Source organism: Megalops cyprinoides, chromosome 15 (assembly GCF_013368585.1).
Source record: "Megalops cyprinoides isolate fMegCyp1 chromosome 15, fMegCyp1.pri, whole genome shotgun sequence".
Taxonomy (NCBI): Eukaryota; Metazoa; Chordata; class Actinopteri; order Elopiformes; family Megalopidae; genus Megalops; species Megalops cyprinoides.
Genome location: NC_050597.1, coordinates 30,696,499 through 30,720,366, shown reverse-complemented (window position 1 = coordinate 30,720,366; position 23,868 = coordinate 30,696,499). Strand labels below are relative to the sequence as shown.

At 41.7% G+C, this 23,868-nt stretch overlaps 2 protein-coding genes across 2 annotated transcripts in view; both read left to right on the top strand.

The window, feature by feature from the left end:
* Positions 1 to 1,391, top strand: part of tet1 (tet methylcytosine dioxygenase 1) — a 59,826-nt gene extending 58,435 nt beyond the window's left edge. Inside the window, exon 13 of the mRNA XM_036547312.1 lies at positions 133 to 1,391. Within this exon, the coding sequence (XP_036403205.1) occupies positions 133 to 1,292 (1,160 nt within the window). The 3' untranslated portion in view covers positions 1,293 to 1,391. The remainder of the gene's footprint in view (positions 1 to 132) is intronic.
* Positions 1,392 to 8,692: 7,301 nt separating this feature from the next.
* Positions 8,693 to 23,660, top strand: eif4e1c (eukaryotic translation initiation factor 4E family member 1c). Its single transcript, XM_036546359.1, has 7 exons — positions 8,693 to 8,788; positions 10,392 to 10,480; positions 15,915 to 16,010; positions 18,859 to 18,922; positions 21,105 to 21,218; positions 21,366 to 21,505; positions 22,494 to 23,660. The coding sequence occupies exons 1-7, from the start codon at positions 8,771 to 8,773 to the stop codon at positions 22,606 to 22,608; spliced, it is 636 nt and encodes a 211-aa protein (XP_036402252.1). The 5' UTR covers positions 8,693 to 8,770; the 3' UTR covers positions 22,609 to 23,660.
* The last annotated feature ends 208 nt before the right edge of the window (positions 23,661 to 23,868 follow it).

The window sequence follows — 23,868 nt, the reverse complement described above, 5'->3', positions numbered from 1 at the left end:
CAATGGTGATCTTGGTTTGTTTAACAATGTGTTTTTTTTTACTTGAATTGGTGATGTTGGATGCTGGCCCTGCGCTCTTGGTGTCTGGAATCCAATACTCAAGAAGCGTGTCTTTCCCTTCCCTTGGAACAGGCATCTTTGTTACCCCAGCGAGTTCGAAGAGCACTTCGGCCGAGCAGTCACCATCATTCAAAGTGGAGCCTCACAGCTACTACAGCTCATTCAAATTGCCCAAGCCAGCGGGCACTGGAAACTATGTAGTAGAGAATTACAACCCTGCCCCCCCCTCCAACCTCAACAGCCCATACCCTCTGTCAGCTGTCACACCTGACCCAGGCATGGAAGCACTTTCACCACTTCGCCCCAGCGTCCCTCTTTCCCCATATGGGTATCTTAGCCTACAAGGGAACCAGAATTGTGGTCCTTCCCTTCTCAAATATGGCACACCAGCCCCCACCATTAATGGTTACTCCCCTGGGCTTGCTGAGCAGAAACTCCTCCTAAACCAGCAGATGGTAGGCTCGCCGGTGTGTGTGAAGCCCCAGGAGGGACGTGACTACTCCCATATCTTCAAAACGGAGGAGGGGGCTGAGGAGTATCGCAGGTCCACTCTCCTACGGCCGCCAGATGAAAGCACCCCTGAAACGGTCTCATCGAAAACCCCTGAAGGCCTCAAAAGCAGGCCCAACGGGTACCACAGAGCCACACTGGGCAAGGATGACCCCAGTAGCCTCCTGGACCCCCAGCTGCCCCTGCAAGGCCAGGTGCCGGGGGGTGTCGAGGACGAGGAGGTATGGTCGGACAGCGAGCACAACTTCCTGGACGCTGACATTGGCGGGGTGGCAGTGGCACCCTCTCATGGCTCTATTCTTATTGAGTGTGCCCGGCGGGAGCTGCATGCCACAACGCCCATCAGGAAGCCCAACCGCAGCCACCCGACCCGCATCTCCCTGGTCTTCTACCAGCACAAGAGCCTCAACGAGTCCGCCCACGGGCTGGCCGTGTGGGAGGCCAAGATGGCAGAGCGGGCCCGCGAGAGGGAGGAGGAGGCGGAGCGTCTGGGGTTGGGGCTGGCGGCTGGGGGTGGGGCCGAGGCCAGCCCAGGGAAGCTCAAGGGGAGGAAGGCCAAGGGCGGCGGTGCAGGCGGGGACAGGGAGGAGGCATTCCCTGAGGAGGGCAACCTCCTGCAGGTGCCCACACGCCGAGCCCTTACTATCACCCGTGATGGGGTCGTCACCATGTCCTCATACGCCCTCACCCAAGTCACCGGTCCTTACAACCGCTGGGTGTGACCCTCCCCCCACCTTCCCCTTTCTCCAGCTGCCTTACCTCAGTCATCTTTAAACGTATACATTTTCTGTTTTTATACGCCTCGTTTTTAATGTTTGTCATCTCAGCTATCATGAGGATGAGGGTTTACAGTTGGGTTTTTAACTGTGAGTATTTGTGTATGTGTGTGTTTGTGTGTATATATAAATATGTATATGCATATGTATGTGCGTGTATACATATATATGTATATATGTATATGTTTTAGGGGGTTTTTTTGTAACAAGAATGGTGCTCCAAACAGATTTTGAAGATGTTTTGAACAGGTTTTATATACAGATTGAATACGAACATACATACAGGATGCGATTATTTATTCTGATCATTGTCAAAGCTATTTTTTAATTTAATTTCTGGTGCAAGCCTGTTTACTGCAATCGTACTGTGTGTCAACCTACATTTTACTTGCAAATAGTAAACACTCTGAATTTACATAGTGAAATATTAATTGTATGCTGTTCGTTTTTTATATATACATATATTCATGTTCTGCGATGTGCTTGGAAATAAGAACCAGCCTCTGGTGCTCTTTTTAAAGAATGGATTTTAACAAATATTGCATTATGTTATGGTGCCATTGTAATGGTGACTTCCTGTAAGAAAAAATTGAAAAGAAATCATAGAATGAGAAGTGAGAATATGGAATTTGTTGTTGCCATTGATGGGGTTAATAATGAAAAAATGTAGCATTGTGCTTAATTATTCCTTTTCTTACTGTGTTTCGGGCAGATTACAGCGTTGGCAATGAAGGAAAGGTACATCTTTTTAGTGTTGTTTTGGTTTGTTACGTTTACTGTTTTTGGTGCAACGACGACATATTGAGAAGCACTTTCTTACTTTCAAAAGCAACTTGAAATAGATCAAATTTATGCGGATGCAGGCAGCACGTGTACAGTGTGCCTGTCCTCTCCTTACACTTTGCAGTCACTTTGTGATATTTTCGGTGGTTTCTCCTTACATTGCATGTGCTGCAAGTTCCTTCAAAACTGCGCTGTTCGAAGCAATAATTATGGAATGTTATGTACCACGTTCGGAGATGACATCAGCTGTATGGCGTTTCAGACCTGTTGCTCAAGTAACATGAAGTGATTCCGCCTGTAACGTTACGACTAAATACCACGGTCTGACATTGCATATAAATGTGGAATATTACACAAAAGTACAAATAAAGAACAATACATATCAGATAATGGGCACTAGCCCCTGAGCTTACTTTGGTTAAAAATCTACACCACCATGACAGTTATTACAATTGTAGATTCAACTAGTGCTTGGAAGTCTTAGCCCTCTGGAAAGTCAGAAAATATTTAACCACCATGTAAAACTGGTGTGAAACAAGCTTAATGGAATTTTATCCCTTTGAATCATGCAAACAATGACCTGATCTCATACTTTATAAGCATGTATGTATACTGTACATGCATATTATGATTATTCTGTTACAGTATAGAGGCATTAGCAATTGTGATTGTCCTGACACAACGTGCGTCCTTCTGCACTGTTTAGCAGTGCAAGGGGACACTTTGACTTTGCCTCAGTGGCTAGTTCCAACAAGGCTTCTGGAAAACTAAACCATATCCTTGATCAAAAGTGCTTTAGATATAACACCGAAATGCTATTTTCTTCATCAAGACAGACTTTAAAAAAAAGATTTACAGGCATCCTTTTGTTTCGGGTGTTGGGTCTTCTCTTACATTCGAGACTTGAGTCTGAGCTGAATATTTTTTGCTTCTAACTGTGGTGCTACGATGGCTTATGGTGCACACACACAAGGTGCTTATGTAGATCTGGGGCTGTTATGAGGACGAAATGAGATGCAGCCTCATTCATAAGGTGCTGTTGCTCACCAGCCATTTTTGAGTCCAGACAACGCATCTGGCAACATCCGTGCCCAAAGCTGAGATAATGTATGTACAAACACCAACCAATCGGAAGCAGCAGGTGTTTTCACCTGCTCCATGGTTGAAATTGATGGTGCACAAAATTACATTTTCCCGAGTCTTGATGTGAAATTCTTAGCCACTTTAATTTCTGGTGCTCGTTCTCACAAAACTGCCTATTTGTTTCACCCGTCAAAATGGGCGTAACTGTGTACTGTACTTTCCTCACCTGGACTGCAGTAGAAAGTGCAGTTTTCAGATGGTGTTACTGTACCTTAGCTGTCTTTGAAGGTTAAGAGAAGCAACCACAACCATAAACCCGCAAAAGACACCCTCGAAGTTTCACTTGGGAATTATGAACCAAGTTGTGCAGTGGCATTAAAGCCACGTCTGTCTGCTGCATCCTCTCTGAATACTGTATCATGCACAGCCTGTGGGGCGGTAAAGCTGAATCACCTACAGCACAGCACTTATTAAGCTGGCCTCCGTCTCTCCCCCAAAATGCTGAGCTTTTCAGAGAGAACCTCGCCTTTTGAGGTCTTTACCCGCAGAAGGGCTGAGTGACAAATCCACCTGGGAGGACCAGCTTCAGTGAGGAGAAAGCAACTCAAGTTTTTGTTGGTGCTGTAGTAGTTTTTTGCTTTTCTTTTAGAGGACCCTCCTTGCACTGACTGACCGTGGCAGTATCTGATACATGTTTGTTTTGTACGTAAGCACGCAAATTAGCCCTCCCCCACCCCGAGAGCCACGTCACCCGTTCGCACGTGAGTGACACCCAAACACATGCCACATTGTTAGCGGTGGGGGAAGCGCACCTAGAAAATGAGGTCACTCAGAGTTCCCAGAGAGGTCCGGAGGGGGGCTTTCAGGCTGTGTGACGTCCCCCTCCATTTTTTCCTCCACGTGTAAAGCTGAGGCCAAGCTCCTCCCTCGCCCCCAGGTGCTAGCACGTTTCCAGCACAGGAAATGAGGTCATGCTCCTCTGTCACTCCAATGAGGGAAAATATTGTTCATGTAGTTTGAGCATCCTAAGGAGACCGGATGAACACGTTACTGTAACGTTTCTGTAATGCGATGACATCGCTGCCGTGTTGCAGCAATGACACGAGAACGGGGTTGAGCTGGGCACATCGTCTACCCCACACATCACAAAAGGTGCTGTTGTGAATCAAGCATCAATCTGTGGCAGCTTCGACTGTGATTCACGCTCTTGCCACATCAATTATCTGTGGGGTTGCTTTGTTTTTTTTATTTTAATGTATCTACAGCTACTGTTATTGTGACCAAACAACAAATCGAGTTAAAAAAACACCTTTTATGTCAAGACTTTTTTGTTAAGTTGTCTATCCATGAAAATGTGTTCTACAGTGTCCCAAAATCACTGAAAGAAAGTCCATCTAGTGTTTGCTTCATTTTCTAAGTAAATAATCTTTGCTTTTGGCCATTTTAATCTTAAGTCAGCTTAGAGAAACTATGATAAACAGCATGCAGAGACAGCATCTCACCGTAAAAAAATGCCCTCAGCATCATGTTGTTGTAAGCTACATACTAATGGGGTCATTAAATGAGTAATTAAATGTCCGACCACAGAGGAATGACAGTATTTGTCATGGCAATGAAACAAAACAGTACAGCCCCTGGTTACAAGGATTTAGATCATTTTATTTCAAGATTGTGCTGAGTTTACAAATCAAGAGGTTTTGTTTTTACAAAATTTCTGTTTGGTAGAACATTAAGTTGTTCAGTGTAAGGTAAATTACCCACATGGCCAAGTCAGAGTCTCTTGTTATACCTCACAAAGTTTTTTCTAAGTTTCTGTTTTAAAACACCACCATTTCAGGACCCCAAATCATCATATTTGTATGTATGCATGGGTGCAGTCTGTAATCTTCTGAAACTGTTGTTTTTGCTGTGGGTCTTGACAGTTGTGTCCAAGAGAAACAAAAAGTGATTTTTTTTTTGTTTTGACTGTTTGTCTCTTGCAAGTCAGGGAAACCCGCTTAAATATGGTGACTGTTAGCCGTTTGTCATTTGCTAATGTCTGTCAGGGAAGTCTCCTTTAATTTTGCGTATGTTGTTCATTTCAGTGATCAGGCTTGTGAAATAAGACTTGTAAAATAATTATATCTTGTATTTAAGTTGTACATTGTTTTGACCTTACCATATGGAATTGCTTTTGTGTGTTTTTTGGAAGTGTTTATACATACTCCCCAAGTAAGCTGAAAGTTATGAATCAACATGGAGTTAGCAGACTACTTTGGTCAGTGAGGGAAAAAAAGCTTTGTAATGCTTTTGACTTTTCATGAAGTGCCCCCTGGGGTAGGTTTTGAGCTGTAGAAATTCCCCATGTAACAACAAAACAAAAACCACTTGCATTTTGACCCCAGGCAGCAGCACGCAGGTGTCTTGCATAAAGCACAAAATGTGGAACTCATCAGGCTACTGTCTTTATCACGCAGATCATAGTTTTACAGAGAGAATCAGTAAGTCTTGACACTGACAACAAACTGGCTACTATTCTTTTAGAGCTGTGGCCCCAACCATCACTCCTATCCAGGTTATTGTGGTCTCAATAAGAACTGAACAGTTGATTGCTGTCAGTCATTAGCTATTATTTCTTCTTCTCTGATTTGAAGTAGTTTAGTTCAAAAGTCTCCATTTATCCAGACTACAGACTCTGAAAATGTCTTCTTAATAGTCTTCCAAAATCAGTTACATGTACACATTATGACAGCTCGTTCTCGCTACAGTGACATGAAAAGGGACCTGTCACAGAACGTATACCAGACATGAATCTTTTGTTTTGTTTTGTTTTGTTTTGTTTAAAAAAAGTTCACACCATAATGAGTGGGAATCTCTCACACTTAGACAGTTAGGGCCTATTCAAAATTACAACGAATGTAAGTTGTTGTTTTTTATTAATGATTGTAACACGCAAGGCAGTGAGGCAGATCTGTATAATTTGGAAAACCTTCTACTCCTTTTTGAGCTGTACCTAATGCAGAAAGGACATGTCTCGTGGACACTTTCATTACCGCTTGCTTTACTTGAAGACTCCTGAGTTTGTACCTGTGTGTAACTTGAAACCTGTCTCACGACAGGGGGCATATAACCAACACCAGCTTTTTTAAAAAGTCTGAGGTCTTTATCAGAAGAAAAAGAACTGTAAAGGGGACATCAGCTACATGTAAGCTTATTATTATTTTTTTCCATGTGAAACCAACTGTTGTATATTCTTGAGTTTTGAAACTGTACTTTCCATGTTGTAGACCAAGGTTTTGCTTCCTTTTTTTGCTTCTGGTTGAAATGAATTACTGTACATAAATGCTAGTTATCAATTTTACAGACTTGAGGAAAATCCTAAATTTAGCATTCCTAATGATGCCCACCTCTATGGGTGATTTTAAAATAAAGATATATTTATATTTTGCACTTGAACTGTTTTGGTGGGGTTTGTGTACAATGCTGACTGAATGCACCGTCAAGGTCACGGAGCTCTTGTGGGTTCACTGTAGCACCCACGCTTTGAGACCATGAGAAGGGGCTTCAGCAATGTTGAATGTGTGAGGGTTGATGGAGCATCACAGTTTGTCACTCTTTATTGTGTTTGAAGCATCCTGGCTTTCCTGTCAACTCCAGAGGAGGCTGCAAACATTCCTTTGTGACTCCTATTAATTCATTTCATGATTAAATTTGAGATTGTTTGTAAAATGGACCAAAGCTCTGCTCATTCGGCATCCTCTTTTAAACTGTCCTTGAGCTATCCATTGTGCAATAAAAGATTGGAACCTGTGGGATGCTGACTGATACTAACCAAGACAGTACTAGTATAGATGTAGTCAACCAGATGAAAAGAGTCCGTCCAGCACCAAAAATGTACATATTTCCACACCAAATGTCTTACTGCCTCATTAAAATTGTTCCTTTTCCAGTCATAATATTCATCAGGTGCAACTCACGGGGACATATAAACACCACACATGCATGACATAATGGCTGCATTACACTGTAATAATACATTGAGCATGATACATGTCACACTTTATCGCATGTTATAAAAAGTTATGGTGAAATGAAAGTCACATCCACACCTGCCAATAGTGTCATGTGACATTTATGGAAAGGCTGGAGCAAGAGCTGTTCCAATGTCATGTGAAACTGTTCACAGGGTTGGATGTAATATAGATTTCTGCATGATGCATGATAAAGTGAGTGATGTGTAATGCATTGCATATTATGAATGCTGAATGCAGCAATTATGTCATGCTTATGTAACCTTTATGTATGTTTTATGTAGTCAGCACTTAATGTATAATCTGACCAATTTTTCTGAGCAAGCTATATGAAATGGGTATAGTCTCAGTAGTGCTGTGGTGTGATGAACCGTATTCTTTGAGCTATTCTGATTCTTTACCAGCAAAAACAGTGATGTTCCACATTGGATCAATTTACACTTTCACTGCTCATATGATGGAATATTTCCCCTGATGTCCACAGGGTTCAGCGGGTATTGGATATCAGAATCTACACTTCTAACTGCATCCACATTTTAGCAAACATATTTCCTCATCTGTACAAATGGAGGGTTTGAGGCCTCAGAAGGAGGCCTCAATGCATCACCAGAGGAAAGTTACTGTTTGTGTTCTCTGCATGTAATTATCTCCCTTCAGCTATTATTTACTTACAAATACACTGCATTGAAAAAGTCATTAAGACACATTCAAGAGTTATAATACTTGGATATGAGTATGTTCTTTAATGGGTAAGGTCACTATAGAATTGTGTCAATAAAGAAGGAAAAACACTGTGAAACAGCTCACATCACTCCCAGTTTAAGGTGTGACATTTGAGGCATAGTCAACAAGTAGGAAAGTCATCTGAAATTACCAAACCCAGGACTGGAAGACTCTAAAAGCTGGAGAGAAGAGAAGATCATTGAAAACAAAGAGCTGACACCATAACTGGCAGAAGGCTTGGATGTCCCTCTCTGTCCATCAACAGGACAGATGACATTCTTGAAATGAGGACTAAGGATGTGCTGAACAGCTCAGGTAGGTATGACAAGGTAACTAGACCAACGTTTTAGTTTCCTTATCCACCCTATTACATATTATTATATCCTATTATCCCATTATTATATGCTTTGAATATATAGTTTTATATACTTTGTCCAGCAGTATACGAAACCAGAGGTGACGTATTAAACGACACAGTCTTCCTTTTTACAACGAAAACCCCCGTAAGCACTTTAATTTAGTAGTCGCATGTTAGCAGTAGCGGTAATAAAATGAAATGATGAAGCAGACAAAAAGGAATTCGCTGAAAAAGTGAGTAAGATCTCTGTCTTTTACCAGAAACGTCGAGATACAGTTAGCGTTACAATCACGCACACAGTCAAGTGACTCAAATAGGAACCACGAGCAATGACTCATAATAGAGACGCAGGACCGGCGCTGGCTGCGTCAAATTGGTGGTAGTATGGACTAAGTTGACTGCCGTAGTTCTGCGAGCGGCTGTGTGACGCACTAGCGCCGAACGGGCCGGAGAATCATACAGGCAAGATGGCGACATCGGAGCCGGTAAGGGAGAATGAGGTGTCGGGCAGCTGGAGGTCTCAGACGATAGGAAACAGCAAATAAATACCTTTAAGTTCATGTGCTGAGCAGTTAGTCACTATATAGGTACAATCAAAAAGTTTTGAAAGGAATCTATAGTGTCAGAAGCGGTATTGGGGATGCTGTCTGGGTTCCAACATGTTCACCCAGAATGCTAGCTAGCTGGCTAAAGGATGGAGGGGTGGTATTGCTGGTGACAAATTGGTTAGCACGGACTGGACAGTGGTGGTGTAGACATCTGTGGTTGATATATCTGTTTTATATGATTTGATCGGAAACTTTGTTAGCTGAAACATATTTTTAAACCAGTATTATCTACATCCGTGTACGATTCGCTTGTATGACAGAATTGCTGGCAAGACACGTGTGTTTCTGCTAGCTAGCTAGCAAGCAACCCACCGCATCGGCATTACCAGCCTAGCTAGCTAATTAGCTTTGGTCGTTAGCCCGCTCAGTGATTCTCGTGCAGTCTGGGTGTAATGCCCAGAAAAGCAATATAATTAGTATTATCTGTGCGTTCTTTGAAATAAATCCCAATCGGTCATTTATTTGTGTACGTTTCAATCGTTTTGCTTTCAATGCCGCTAGCTAAGAACGTGTTGCTACCGATACGTATCCCTATTAAATTACAGAGTCGACTCCACTGCATCAAAGGAGACGCTGGCGTTTCAAAATATAGCTAGCTAGCTTGCCAGCCAGGACACTTCCCTATCCGTGTATACGTAAACCTTATAAAACCTAGCTATAAACATCTATACCGAAGTTAACTAACTAACAAGGTATGGATTGACCTTTCCACTTAAGTAGTGCATTGAAAAGCCAGCAACCTGACTAATGTACAATTTAGCGTTAGTTCGTTAGTTTTTTGACAGTAACTAAAACGTAATGTACAGTGGGTACCTCGATACATTAACTAACCTCAGTAAATCAGAAGTGACAGATCTAAGATTGTCCTCTGCCGCAGACGCTCACATAACCTGAAGCTAATCAATGATAAATTCTCCACAGCGCATCAGGAATTTCACCTAGATGTCACTTTTGCTTGATTCACAGGCAAGAGGAGTTTGTTAACGTCTCAGATTTACGACCAACAATTCTTTCCAGAATAGCTTGGTCTCATAATAGCTAGGTGCTCATGGAATTTGTCAAACCACATTCACCGTACTTTTTAATATTACTGTATTCGATTACCGATATAAAACGTTAATCTTCAGGCGAAAAGTCTATTCTTTTCGGGGACAGTACAGTATAGTGTATTAAATATAGTGAGTGCATTTTGTTGCCGAAGTAAAGAACGTACCAGAACAAATTCAGGTTGAATAAGTGGTTTGATATGGCAACTGGACAGTCAGTAGACGTTCTCCCTGGATAAACCACAGGCTATTCAATCACTGCTGTCCTAAATGTGAAGAGATTTGGGGAAACTGCTTGGGAAACACCAGGAACCCTATGTAGGCTGAGGGCAAGCAGACAACAGACCTCCACGCATTTTGACTCAAACCTGTTCGAACTCAGCTTGTGAAACTGAGCAAACTTTTCTTACTCTCGCTCTCTCTTTTCTAAACAGCGTGGAGCTGAACCTGAAGAAGGATCCACTGAGACTCTTCCTGCAGTTTCCAGCCAAGAACAGTACATTAAACACCCTTTGCAAAACAGGTAACAGGGTACTGTGGTGGCCTGCTTCTGTGGTCTTCAGAGTGCGAAATTGTGTAGGTGTGTTCTTTTTAGCACGAGATTCCATCAAGTGCTTAAGTGAACGCCCTGGGTTTGAGCTGACCGAGTACAGATCTGCTGCGACCTAGAAAAATTGGGGAGCGAGGGGTGTTGGCTTTATTTCCTCCGTCAGTTTGCACCTGCTTCTCCGAAAATGAACGCTGTGGCATCAGAGCTTGTGGTGTTGGCCAGCAGTTGTCCCCATAATAATAGTTCTCTTTGGGTCTGGGTTTCATTATTTATCACTAGGTGCAGTTGAGAGAGGTAACTCCAGGCCATTCTAGGCTTTATGAGGATCTTGCCAGTGTGGTGAGGGGAAGCCAGCTACGGATGTCTCAGTAGATGAACATGGCAGTAGTGAAACCTGGAATGGCTCAGAGCATGTTTCACTAGGAGTGCCATTTCCCACCCATGCTTTGGAACTTCAGAGGCAATACTTGGTTCTCAGGCCACTTGGTTCCCTCGTTTGTAGGACTATACTGTCTGATGACTTGAAAGGGGCCTGTTACATCTACGTATCAGGTACTCGGAGTGGTATTATGGAAGCGTTTGGCACATTTTGCAGCAGGTTTAGCGTTGTGGCACTGCTGAGCTTGGCCACCAAGCCTAATCTACTCATCTGGGTCAGGGATTGGCCTATTTACCATAGGCTTAAAAAAGGACCTACACATTACTCTTCTCTGCCAAAGATATGTTTAAATAATTATATCAATTCAGTTATACAGTTATATTGTATATTGTATATTCAGTTATATTGTTTTAATTGAGCAAGAATTCTCTGTGGAGGAGTTGGATAAACACTGAAGGATTGAAGTGAATTGTGAATTTGAAACCAAGCACACTGATCAAGTTTTATGGCTCTGAAAATTTAGTATAGTCAACAGGTTCTCTAGTCCTACAAGCTCCTCTCAAAAAATCGTTGTTTTTGTGGTCATAAAACTCGCCACCATCAAAGTTATCTATGTTGAGGAAAGCTGCTCCAACCACTGTCAGTATGCCAGCATAGCAACTGCAATCCATAGCGTTGTTATAGCAGTGGACTTAAGGTCAGCTGAACACATTAGGGTTATACTTTGCTGATTTCATTATCAGACATTGTAAGTGTGACGGCTGTTTAACATGAACTATATTTAGCTCCATTCACATCCGGCTCACCAGCTCACCTTTGTATTCTTCAGGAAGTTGCTTCTGGGACAATCACATGTTACTGGTGATCTTGCCATATTGCACAAATACAAGGTGTTGGCAAATACTGACCGCATACAGGTTCAGTAAGTCAAACCTACATTCTAGTCACATCCACAGATTAACAATGTTCATCTTCCACTTCACAGCTGAATGCTGTTGTAGAATAATGCTACTATTACGCTCTGTCAACAGAGTCTGTTGTCAGTCAGTTTGTTGCTCCATCACAAAAATGACTTTCAGTCCAAAACATTCCCAATTTTCCATACATTTTCAATTTCATTTCCCTAGAACCCTATTGACTTTCAGGTCACAAGCTTTGATTTTTCCCCCCCAATTTACAGTCTCTTGAATTTGTTAATTATACATGGGTTTTGAGCCTCCAAATTTGTACTAATTCTTAGGCTGCAAGGTCAAAGGTCAAGAACAGAAAGACTCCTGACTTTATCTGTGTGATTTCTACCAACCACAGTGGTCCTGCAGTTAAACGGTCAACTCTGCAAGGTGCCAGAGGCTCCTTGAAAATTTCCTCATATATTTCATTTACTAGTTAGTTAGTTATGCGTTCACAACTTCCTTTCAACCAGTACCTTTGTCCCTTCATTATGCATGCTTGAACCTTCTTTACATAATTCATGGTGACACAGGTCACCACAGCAGTGCGACTAATCATACGGAGGCCCTCATTACAGCTTCAGTTTCTTTGCTTTAAATGAATTGGATATTTGTACTGAAATTTTATAGTCCTTCATCCTGCGGTGTCCCCCACACACACCCATCAAAGACTGTTTTGTGTTGAATTTTTGTGGTGGGGAGTTGTGAAACACGTTACGTTCTGTTTTTGCAGGCCTTGCATGGAGACAATTTAAGCTGTGTGCCGAGTCCACTTAAATCCCAGTGGCACCTTGATTTTACTTTTAGCCTTGCAGTTACCACCCAAAGTCACAATAGGCTAACTGCGATGGCAGACAGAGCAATGAGGACAAAACCCAGAGAAAGAGGATTCTTGATTTAGAAATCATTATGGCAAGTCACCATCTAAAAACTTGGCATCCCAGTGAATTTAGCAGACTTTGTCGTATGACATGCTGCTATTGGACTGTCATTGGTTGCAGTGATCGTGATGAAACTGAACTCATAATACTGATACAGTTTTGACTCACAAATACCACAAAAATAACCTGTCCATTTAATTGTATTGAATTATAATAATATTATTATATTATAATGCGGCTGTTTTGTTTTAGAATTGTACATGAATAAATGAGTCCTGAAAACTGAGACAGTAATTTATGGAGGTAGCAGGCAGATAATCCAAAAGGCAGATAATCTGTGTTCTGTTCAGTTTCACATAGCCAGCACCAGTGGAACAGCATATCAACCCTCATTTTTATTCATTCAAAAAGCAGGTCAGTGATTTCATAGGTCTCCAGCATATAGTTGCCTAATGAGTTGAAATAACTGTCATCCCTTTAGACAGTAACTCAGAATTTCTCCATAAGAGGATAAAACAGTTATGTACCTAGATGGTTGCAATCAGATGGCCAGTTCCCAGCTGTCAATTTTTGGCTACGGTAGAATGCAGTACAGCTGGTTGGTGGACTAGAGCAGTGCTTTTATAGAAAGTTAGATTTCATCTGCACTGGGAGTCACATGAAGTACCTGTTTGAAGAGGTTCTTACATTGGTATGGTTTTGAATGGATTCCATAGCGATGTTTAGATGAGGAAATCACTGTAAGGTATATCTGGATTCGCAACAAGTTTCAGAGTGTCTGATTGGCTAGTTTCAGCTGGTTAGCTGATTGGCCTGTTTGTCTCATAACTTCTACTGGCAATTCAATCAAACTGGAACAAAACTGTTAGTGTTCATGTCTTTGCTGGCCTACATAGAAGTATTACTTGTCTAGTAAAGTAATGGTTATTGTAAACTAGTTAGCAGGTAGCCACCTGCTAGATAATCATTTAGGTAACGAAATAATATACTGACAATAACGTTGTTCATACTTTGAAAGATCATCTCTGTATGTGTAATTATTTATAAATATTGACAATTCTGATGAGAGGATATTGCAAATTGGTTATAGTTAAGCTCTCTCTAGCTATTAAAAAGGTAATTGTTGACCACTGGAGGTGCACTTTAAGAAGTGGGCATGTTTAAGCAGATGGCATAATGGAAGCCAGCAGGGTAACATGATAACTCCTCCAACGCATGTTAAATTCATCAACCCGCAGAGTGCGACCCGATCCCGCCACTGCCGCCAAGCGGGAGCGAGGTGAAAATGCGGAAATGCTGTGGCCAAATGAGGAAGTGGCTGTAGGGCCAGCCATGTGTCACCCTGGCTGTTTAAATCAGGTCTCCCCAACGGCAAAAGAGTGCAACCAGGTTCTGATTCCACCTGGCTTTGCTGAGGAAGCAGCATGCACATGCACCTTTAGAGAACTCTGCTGTATGTCTTGGATTGCTCTGGCATTGGAAACATTGTTGATCAGCTGTTTGAGGCCCCGGTTTGGTCGAATGGTCACCTCAGAGTTTCCATGAATGGAATGAACAAAACGCTGGATAAATTCAGGATAATAAAATAGGATTGCAGAATGAAAACCTGGATGATCTTCCTGGGTGATCGAATTGAAACCTGGCTGAATTTTGATTTAACCATAACTGGGATATTTTCTGAACAAATTTAAGTAGTTTCTCCCAGTTATTTGTGTAGATGCGTTCATCTGGATGAATTGGTGTCTGAAAGGGTAGCTAAGAGACAGTGAAGCCAGATGGGCCAAATATACCTCAAGCAGTCTCCATACTGATTTTCAGGATTATACTCAACACGTCAAAAATGACCATTGTTTATGGAGCATTTAGATTACAGACTGGCTTGGTGCATTGAGTTGTAGGTTTCTTGTTTTTTTAGGTGGGGGGATGGAGTTGAAAGTGTGTATAGACTAAACGGAGGGTTTTAAGGAATGACGCTGGTGGAGCTTGACAGCAGTGTGGGTAAACCGGAGCGTGAGAGGCGGCACTGCCAGCAGCAGATTATCAGCGATTTCCCCCCCACAGTCCCATTCAGAGGGGCGCGGGGGGGCGGGGAGAAGCGCTGACCTCACCATCTCTGCGGACTCTTTCCAGGCCTTTCCGCCTTTTCAGCCAGCCGCTCGGACGTGCATTGTCCACTCCGCCACAGAGCGGGAGGGAGAGAGGGAGGACGGGATCCTGTCAGCACCGCAGGGCTTGCGCACCTGCGACTCTGTAGCAACACGCCGGGGCCTGTTTCCACCACCTTTATCGGATGGACCCACCTGCTGGATGGGGAATCATTGAGAAATAGTAGATTCTCATCAGTAGTGGATTTTTGCTGCTCCGTGGGACTTGGCATAGTGTCACAGGCTTGCCAGATTGTACATGTGCTTTCCCTTTCCCCCGTTTCCCTTGTAAATAGCAAGGATTCCAGCATTAAGACCCAGTGTTAACAGCTAGAAAGACCCTCTCTGAGCCCAGACTGCTCAGATGGCACATAACCGCGCTGGGAGTGCTGGCATTTCACAGCCACGCGTGTTTAAAGCCATCCAGCCATTTCTCCGCCTGTACAACTCAGCAGTGCTGCCCCACCACTGCTCCTTGGATTAGCCAGAAGAATGACACCCTTGAGCTGGGAGTATTCACTGAATGTCTGCCTCTCATTTTCCTCGTCCTCCGGTGACAGCGAGAACAGATCAACAGCTGTTTGAATTGTGTGGATCTTCCTCCTCCCCCTGGTCGTTTTTCTTTTAACAATTTTACTCCTCCTGTCAGAAATCCTGACCCACAATCCTCAGTCTCTCTTCTTTAAGTTAAAACATTATTATTATTATTATTACTATTATTATTACTTACTGAGTTCTCATGTATTTCTCCCTATATAATGCTTATCTTTATGCTTTTATTTATGTGTGTATATGTGTATGTATGTATGTACATATGTGAATGTTTGTGTACATATGTATATATGTATGTGTGTATATATACAGTGTCCTTTAGCAGGAGGATGCTCAACAGCAGGCCTGTTCTCCATTGTTGTGCTTCCTGCTCTCTCCCTTACTCGATTGGGAAAGTATGACACAGCTCTGTCCTAAAATGAACTGGAAAGAGCCTGCCTAATGCCTGTCTAATGAAAGGGAATCTCTGAAAGGTATTTTTCTCTCTTGCTCATTCTACAGATGGGCCCTCTGGTATTTCAAAAATGACAAAAGCAAAAGCTGGACAGAAAACCTGCGACTCATCGCCAAGTTTGACACAGTGGAAGACTTCTGGGCGTAAGTTCCCATCCTCTGGCCTCCACTCTTTGTTCATGACATCACAATAGATCCTGCGCTCCATCCTCACAGCAGCAGTGCATGATGGAATTCCTTGAAAATTAAGGCTTTGAACACCTTTCTCTCCTGAAAAAAATGGGAAAATGGTGATAACGTTGCACATGTGAGTGGTTTTGATTGCAAGAAAGATCAGATGAGTGTTGAAAGTGTTAACTGCTCCCAGGTGTAGTTTTTTTCAGAAACACTTTAGCACACATTATACATGCAAGTGATATATCTGTACTGTTGTTGAGAATAGAAAACAGGACTTTTTTCTTTTTTCCTTCCCAGAAGAATACTCTTCCTCAAGAAGAATACTGAAAATGCTCGAATAACTTGAGCATTTTCATAATTTGAAGTCACAAAGCCATATACATAAATACAGATACATAAAAGGCAATGTTGTCAAAGACTTAAATATGTTATTTGTCTTTATTTTTCAAGCCATATTGGCCTCTGTAAAGCTTGAGTTTGAACAATTACATTTATTAATTGAAACCTTAATTATTACCTGGATGTTAGATGAATATTTTTAGAACTTTATATACTACGTGCTTGTCATGAACACAAACTGTGTGTCAAAAAGACATCACTTTCAGAATAATTGAAATCAGAAATACTTTGTGTGATGAAATTCATGGCGAGGGTAGATAGGACTCAAAGTGAGTGCTGGGTAAACCAATGTTTTTAATGACGTTCCACGTCACAGTCTGGAGTAGGCTGAGGGACATGCTAGGCCTGCTACGCCTGCGAGACGATTGTACTGTGCTTGACTAACCTTAGAATACAAGGCTAATCTAAGACAGATAGAGAAGTGAGAGAAATACTGTCACACGAGCTAGGAAGCAGTCCCCTAGCTCTGTATGAATTTATCAGAACTGTGTGATGCTGAAAAACATGCCTCGTTTGCCTCATGCTATCAGCTTAGCTGTGGTTTAATACTGAGGTGCAAGTACTACACTGGTGCTGCATATCGCAGAACCATAGAATTGTTTTCCTTGTTAACCCACTCTCGATTAAACCGTACATCAAAATTTACTTGAAGCAAGTTGTGCAAAATGTCACGGCAGCTGAGTGTCCAAAGTTTCTTTAAAAAGCCCAATAATTGTGATGGCATTGATAAACAAGGTGAAAAAGAGAGATTGATGGGGTGCAGGACGAAGGACAAGCAAGTAATACTGACAACGTTTATCAGCCAGTGGCAGCTAATGTTACGGGGCAAGCAAGTGGCAGCAAGGAGGTCAAGAGGAAGTACCGGGTTCAGTGGGAGCACTGTTCACGTGGCTGAGGAAGGAAGATTAGGGTTGGGTATTGTCTGGGTTTTTTCTGATACCGGTGCTAAAGCGATACTTTTAAAACCGTACCGGTGCATAAACGGTGCCTGTACAGTCACACCGGTGTGATCAGCCGTTTAGCGCTTATGCTAAAACCGGTGCGATTAGAACACGAGATTGGAAAAATTCTAGCTAATTCTAGCTTTGAGGAAACGGCAATTTAACATTAAAAATATAGCAAATGCGGCGGTGAAAACTATGAGAAGCTTAATAACGGTAATGAAAACATAACACACCATATAATGTAACGTACGCTACATAGCATAAAATAAGTTACGTGCGAGGGCCGTTAAGTTTTTTTTTTAAAAAAAAAAAGCACAAAACGATGGTCGACGACATTAAAGAACAGCTTTTTTATTGCTAAGGCAAAATTGAACTTGAAATTGAACAATATATTAGCTTAACAATTTAAAGTATACTTAAATATATAAAATTTAAAGTATACTTAAATATATAAATATAAATAAATACAAAACACTTCACATAACAAATTCACATAATAAATAAAACCTAACCCAACTACAGTAATTTAACACTAAATAACAGTACTGTAACATCCGTTTCAGAGCACCAGACGGCAAGTATTTCAATCGACAGCGCTCAGGCAATTAAGTGGCACCGAAATCTGCGTTGCGATTCGGTCCGGTAGATACCGGTCGTATAGGAACCGGTGCCATATTGGCACTGGGTTTCGGTACATAACCCGTGTGGTGTTGACATGAAAAGTGACCACACGGTCAGTGTCTCTGTTCATCTTTTCTCTCCATGCCCTTATAAATGCATAGTCTATAAGCTTGTTCTTTATATTAATTATTAAAAAATGATGAAAATGCTATGAAATATGCTTTAATTATTATGATTAAAAAATGAAAATTAAAATAACAGGTAATAATAGATTATGATGGAATTTTTACAACCCTGTCCATCAAAACAACGGACAACGAGAAAGTCTAACGCAATCTCTAGTTAGTGGTCAACAATACCGCAAACCAGCTACAGAACCCAGGTCCGAAGCACGCAATGTGGAAGTGCTCTATTTCATACCTGCTCCTTTTCTCCTGCAAGTGGGTTCCAAGGTGACCTTTAAATGAAAAATCATGGGTTGAAGGAAATATCAAGATCAGTTTCTGCCCCAGCTGTTAGAAGGAACACCTTCTGCCTGTGATTAACACCTTCATGGTTGTGTAAGTCCCTGAAGTAGCGAAAAATGCTTCATGAACATTTAACACTGCATTTGAATTAGCAGAGGCTCTTACCCAGAATATATTGATAGAGCTTACAGTTATAACATGTTACCCATCTGTACAGTTTGGTATTTAACCAGACAAGCGGGGTAGAGTGCCTTGCCCAATGATACAACAGCAGCATCCCACCTAGGAATCAAACCAGAAACCTTAGGGTTAACCTTAGACCTTACTGCCACACTCATCAGTGGTCAAATGTACTGATTAATCTTCCTGATTTTTTTCTTCCAGATTATACAATCACATACAGCAACCTAGCAAGCTTGGATTTGGGTGTGACTATTGTTTATTTAAGGTAAGTCATGAAGAGTGGAGATCTGGGCTCTTGGGGTGCTTAAGATCAGCTTTTGCAGCAGTTAAACCATAAAATGTAAGTCTGATACAAGACGCTTGACAAAACACAAAATGAGCAAAATTAACCTGGTTTAAGAAAAGACCACAGAAATATATTTGCTGATTAACAAGGAATTCCATGACCAAGTCATGCCATATCTGAGACATTTGTATACTTAGTGTGGTTGCCCAAATGGTTAAAAAAAAAAAAAAAACTAATTCAAAATTATAGGAAGTAAGTGTCCGTGTTTGAACAGTATGTTTTTTTTTTTTTTTTTAAACTGCCGTGTCTCTGTGAGTACTGGCTCTACAGGCATAAATTATGCATCAAAATGGAGGAAAACTTCTGCAGATTCTCACCATGTCCATGCACTGTGATGAACGGTTTTTGAGTTATGAGCCTTTGTTCGCTCTTTGGTATCCCCTTATTCTGACCAGTTTACCATTTGATATTCAAATTGTTGCCATGGAGCCAATCAGAGACAGCTGGTGTCAAGTTACTGCTCTGTCTCAGGCTCCAGCGCCAGACATGTAGGGGGGAGGGAGACGGCAATTCCAATGCACACAAATTCGCACGTATGGTCAATAATGCAAACAGGCAACCACACTTCACATTTTCTTCAGGAAATTAATGCTAATCTAATCTAGATCATGCATAATCAACTACATTTCCCATAATTTGCTCTTGGGATAAGGGTGTACATTTTGAAATTCCCACTTTCTGTTGTGCATATAATGACTCACTGCTAGGAGTTCTGCTCGGTCTTGCTGGAAGGAAGATGAAACCCAAAGACCTACTCTGTTGTGCAGGGTTCATAGACATTCCTGATAGGCCCTGAGTATTGATAAGGAAATATAAAAACTGGATATCTTCTTATTATATTTATTATCTATTTATTTTGGGTTCAATGCTAATTTAAATACTGATCCAAGTCATTGATTAGAATTGTATGCAAACAGACAAACAACTTTGTTAACACAGCAGCTAACTACAGGAGAAAGGTGTAAGAACGGCTGTGATAAATAACCATGATAAATCCTACAAACATGCCGAATCTTTCTTTTGCTAATGGCCAGGGTGGCTGAGAAGATACACTCGCCATGCTGGTTTAGGGGCCATTGCGTTGGGCTCTTCAAACACACGGCAAAATCGTGCCCCTGTGCCCTGAGAAGATCAGTGTAGAGAGTGGTATTCTTCCAGAGAATTAGCAGAGGGATATTTCTCTGGGACCAGAATGGAAAATGTGCCTGTAACAGTCCTGGAAAACACGGCACACGTAAAATATACAAAACAATATTGAAAAGTGCATAATTTCCATTTAAAAATCAACCTCCATAAAAAAAAAAAAAAAACAGGAACCAGAGCTGTTACAAAATAAACTGCTCAGAATGTGACCTTCACTCTCCTGCCAAACACCTGTATTTAATGAGCCTTTGGTTTGACAGGTGGGACTTATTAGCCAGTGGCCAGCCGCCTGACACACAAAATTATCTCTTTTTAAATAAAGTTAATCACAAGAGATCTGCTAATGGCAAAATTATAAAGAGTAATGAACAGAGGATCCTCAGTTAACATTTACATATACATTTAGCAGTTTGAAGTACACATAGAAGGTTACCTGTAAAGCGCTGTTTGTTTTTATGGAATGGTCGAAGGCCCTCACAATGCAGGTCTTCCACTCACATCACCATGTACTGCACTTATTTGCGGAGTTGGCAGAACCTTGAATGTGACCAGCGAACACTGGGAATCGCTGCCAACCTCTTTAAGATGGCCTAGCTGTAAAGAACACAAACGGGGCGAAATTGCACTCTTGTGCGTAAAGAACATACACTCATGATATAAAGAGAGTAGCCACATCTTGGTGGCTTCTATATGCAAAGTGTGTGTTATATAATAATATACTACAGTATCTAGGCTATAGTGTATTACCTGTTCAAGCATTGTTGTATGAAAATGTTTTTTATTTAATGTTGGTTGGGTTAAAAGTGCAATGGCTTTTGACTGCGGATAAACAAACCTCACAGCAGAGACATGGCATGGAACTTAAGTTGGCATGACCCGTTTTGGCGTGCACATTCAAAGCACTTGCACCTTGTGACCCTTTTGTGACATTGGGTCCTGTGGTACCGTCTCCTTTCAGGATGGGATCAAGCCCATGTGGGAAGATGACAGGAACAAACTGGGAGGCAGATGGTTAATGACCCTCAGCAAACAGCAGAGACACAACGACCTTGACCGTTACTGGATGGAGACCGTAAGCTCTACCGCACACCCGTTTTCTGGTTGGATGTGGAGCAGAGCAGTTGGGCCCTAGTTGGTGGTGTGCATTCGGGTGGCCTGATGTGTTCTTGTTTGATTTATTTATTGTTTTGAAGTTAATACTGCTTGTTTGTTTTTGAAGCTGTTATGCTTAATCGGCGAGTCCTTCGACGAGGCCAGCGATGATGTCTGTGGAGCTGTTGTCAACGTGAGACCGAAAGGGGACAAAATAGCCATCTGGACTGGAAACTGCCAAAATAGGGAAGCCATCATGACAATAGGGTGAGTCTGCTGCAAAACCTATCACTCAGAAAGCTCCTGTTTGTGCTCTCATCTGAACCTTTGCTTTTCAAAGTCTACCCCCCTGTTTTCCTGGAGGTTTGGATTGGGAGAGTTTCTGTGGTAGATTATAATGTCCAGTACATGCAAACAAGACCCTGTCAAATTTCAGGGAAGGATTAGCGTGTGTTCACGCAAAGGCTTTCTTTGCTGGCTCTGTCTACTGTGGACTCCTCTGTTTGGTACAAGTAAAATTCTCTGTATCTCCACTAGGTGGTGGCAGTGTGTTTTTAAATAGCTCTCCACGTTCCGAGAGAAACCAGTACACTGATGTTGAATTTATGTCAGATATTTCCTGTACTGACATGTAGTGTTGAAACCCCTGACATCTTATAACCCCTGGTTAAGTTAATTTTGTGCTGAAGTGTGCCTGTAAATATAAATGTAAACACACACATTATATGAATCAGTAATGTTGAAATAGTAATGTACTCAGATCCATGAATGATAGAGCTGACTTTTTTTTGAAAATCTGAGGTGGCCAGCTGACCCTGTGTAACACAATTTTATATATATATATATATATATATATATATATATATATATATTTGTTGCCTCTTATAGTTCCTCATAAAGTTACTGTAGTACCATCCAATAGCTTTTGCCCTCAAAATACAGCCTAAAAAAAGCCAAGAAGTGAAAACAGTGTTTTAATCAGCAGTAGAAGAGTCTGTGGTGCCAGACTCTTGAGTCCTCCTCACAGTGCCCCTTTGGAAGCTTCTGCCTCATTCAGCACACCTGTTTATTTAGTGTGATTTTTCACTTGTGTTTAGCCATTACCATCTGCTCTCTCTCTCTCTCTGCCTCTCCTTTCTCTCTCTCTGAAATGCATTATTCGCATGAAGTACATTTTGTAATTATTGCCCCCTCTCCCTTCTCCATCCATTCGTCTATCTCTCTCCCACTCTCCCTCTCCTTCTCTCCACTGCAGGCGGCAGTATAGGGAACGTCTGAGTGTGCCAGACAAAGCCCTGATTGGCTACCAGTCACATGACGACACCTCCAGCAAAAGCGGATCCACGACGAAGAACATGTACACAGTTTGAGGAAGAACTGCTTTCGTTTTTCTGCCGTAGGTTTATAAAATTACCCATCTGCATCATATTAATACTTTGAGTTGTCAACTACTGTAGTGTCCTTCCTTTTTAAAGAAAGAAAGAAAAAAAATGTTTAAATATGTATGATAATACTTCGACTTAACCGGTTGGCAAACGACAAGTGTCGGCAGGCTGACCAACGGATGGTGAAAGGTTTCGCCCCCTAAAGGGGCGTGGCATTAACATGAGCCGAGACTTTTGGGATTGAACTAGAATTTACTGATGATTAATTATAGATTTGGGGGAAAAAAGAAAGTGTACGACTAATACCTGACTACCCTAGCTGAAGAGGTCGCAAGGCTTGAATAAATACATAAACACCTTTCTCAGCTTTTGCTTTTCTTGATCTCGTGCAGAACACAGATCCACGTTTATGAAAACATCTCTCACTGCCAGAACAAAAGGAAAAAAAACGAACACAGGCAACTTCACCTTGCTCCGTGCAGAAACTTTAAGGCGTTTTTTGTTTGTTTTGTTTTTTAAAACTTGCTTTTGCTGAGATGTGTTTAAAGCCAGAAGTTTCGGCAAATCGTCAGCTAGAGTTGAAGCTCACAGATTTTAGGTCGGCCAGCTGTGGCGTCAGCAGCAGGTTTCAAACTCGATCGCGACCGTTTCACGTGTTCCGCTGAAATCGAGGATACTTGCGTTGTAGGACTATATTGATTTTTTTCCCCTCCCCAGATTATTTATGATGAAAGAATTGCGGGTTGATCTAAGTTGGAGGGCAATCATGAAATTCAAGTCCTTAGTTTTGACCCCCCAGGACGTTAACAATGTGGACTGTGGCTTTATGATATTTTATACCGTTACTGAAACAGTTATGAGCTTGGACATCCATGCTTTTAGGGGTGCTTCTCACTGTTACCTTCCCAAAAATATTGCTGCCATTCACCTGGTCACGCTCCATTTCAAGGTTACTGCGAACAGAACGAATATCCATCATGACATGATTTTGCTCTCTATGTATCTTTATTATCTGTATTTCCAGGATGTATATTAAGTTTTCAAGTAAAGGTTAAGTGCTTTGCATTAATGTCAGATTCAAGTGGCTGTCTTTTTCATGTGTGTGCTCTCCCTTTGAAACCATTTGTTGGGCATCACCAATGCAGGATTGCTTGTTTTTTGTGAATAAGTTGGCCAAAACTTCTCCCATGAAAAAAGACAAACATAGGAATGAAGATGTATAAAAAACAAAGAGTGCCACTTCTG

What these genes read in the sequence shown, in the direction of transcription:
- eif4e1c (XM_036546359.1), top strand. An exon ending in ACCGTTACTGGATGGAGACC is followed by an intron (nt 21,219 to 21,365) that starts GTAAGCTCTACC and finishes TTGTTTTTGAAG; the next exon opens with CTGTTATGCTTAATCGGCGA. An exon ending in GAAGCCATCATGACAATAGG is followed by an intron (nt 21,506 to 22,493) that starts GTGAGTCTGCTG and finishes TCTCCACTGCAG; the next exon opens with GCGGCAGTATAGGGAACGTC.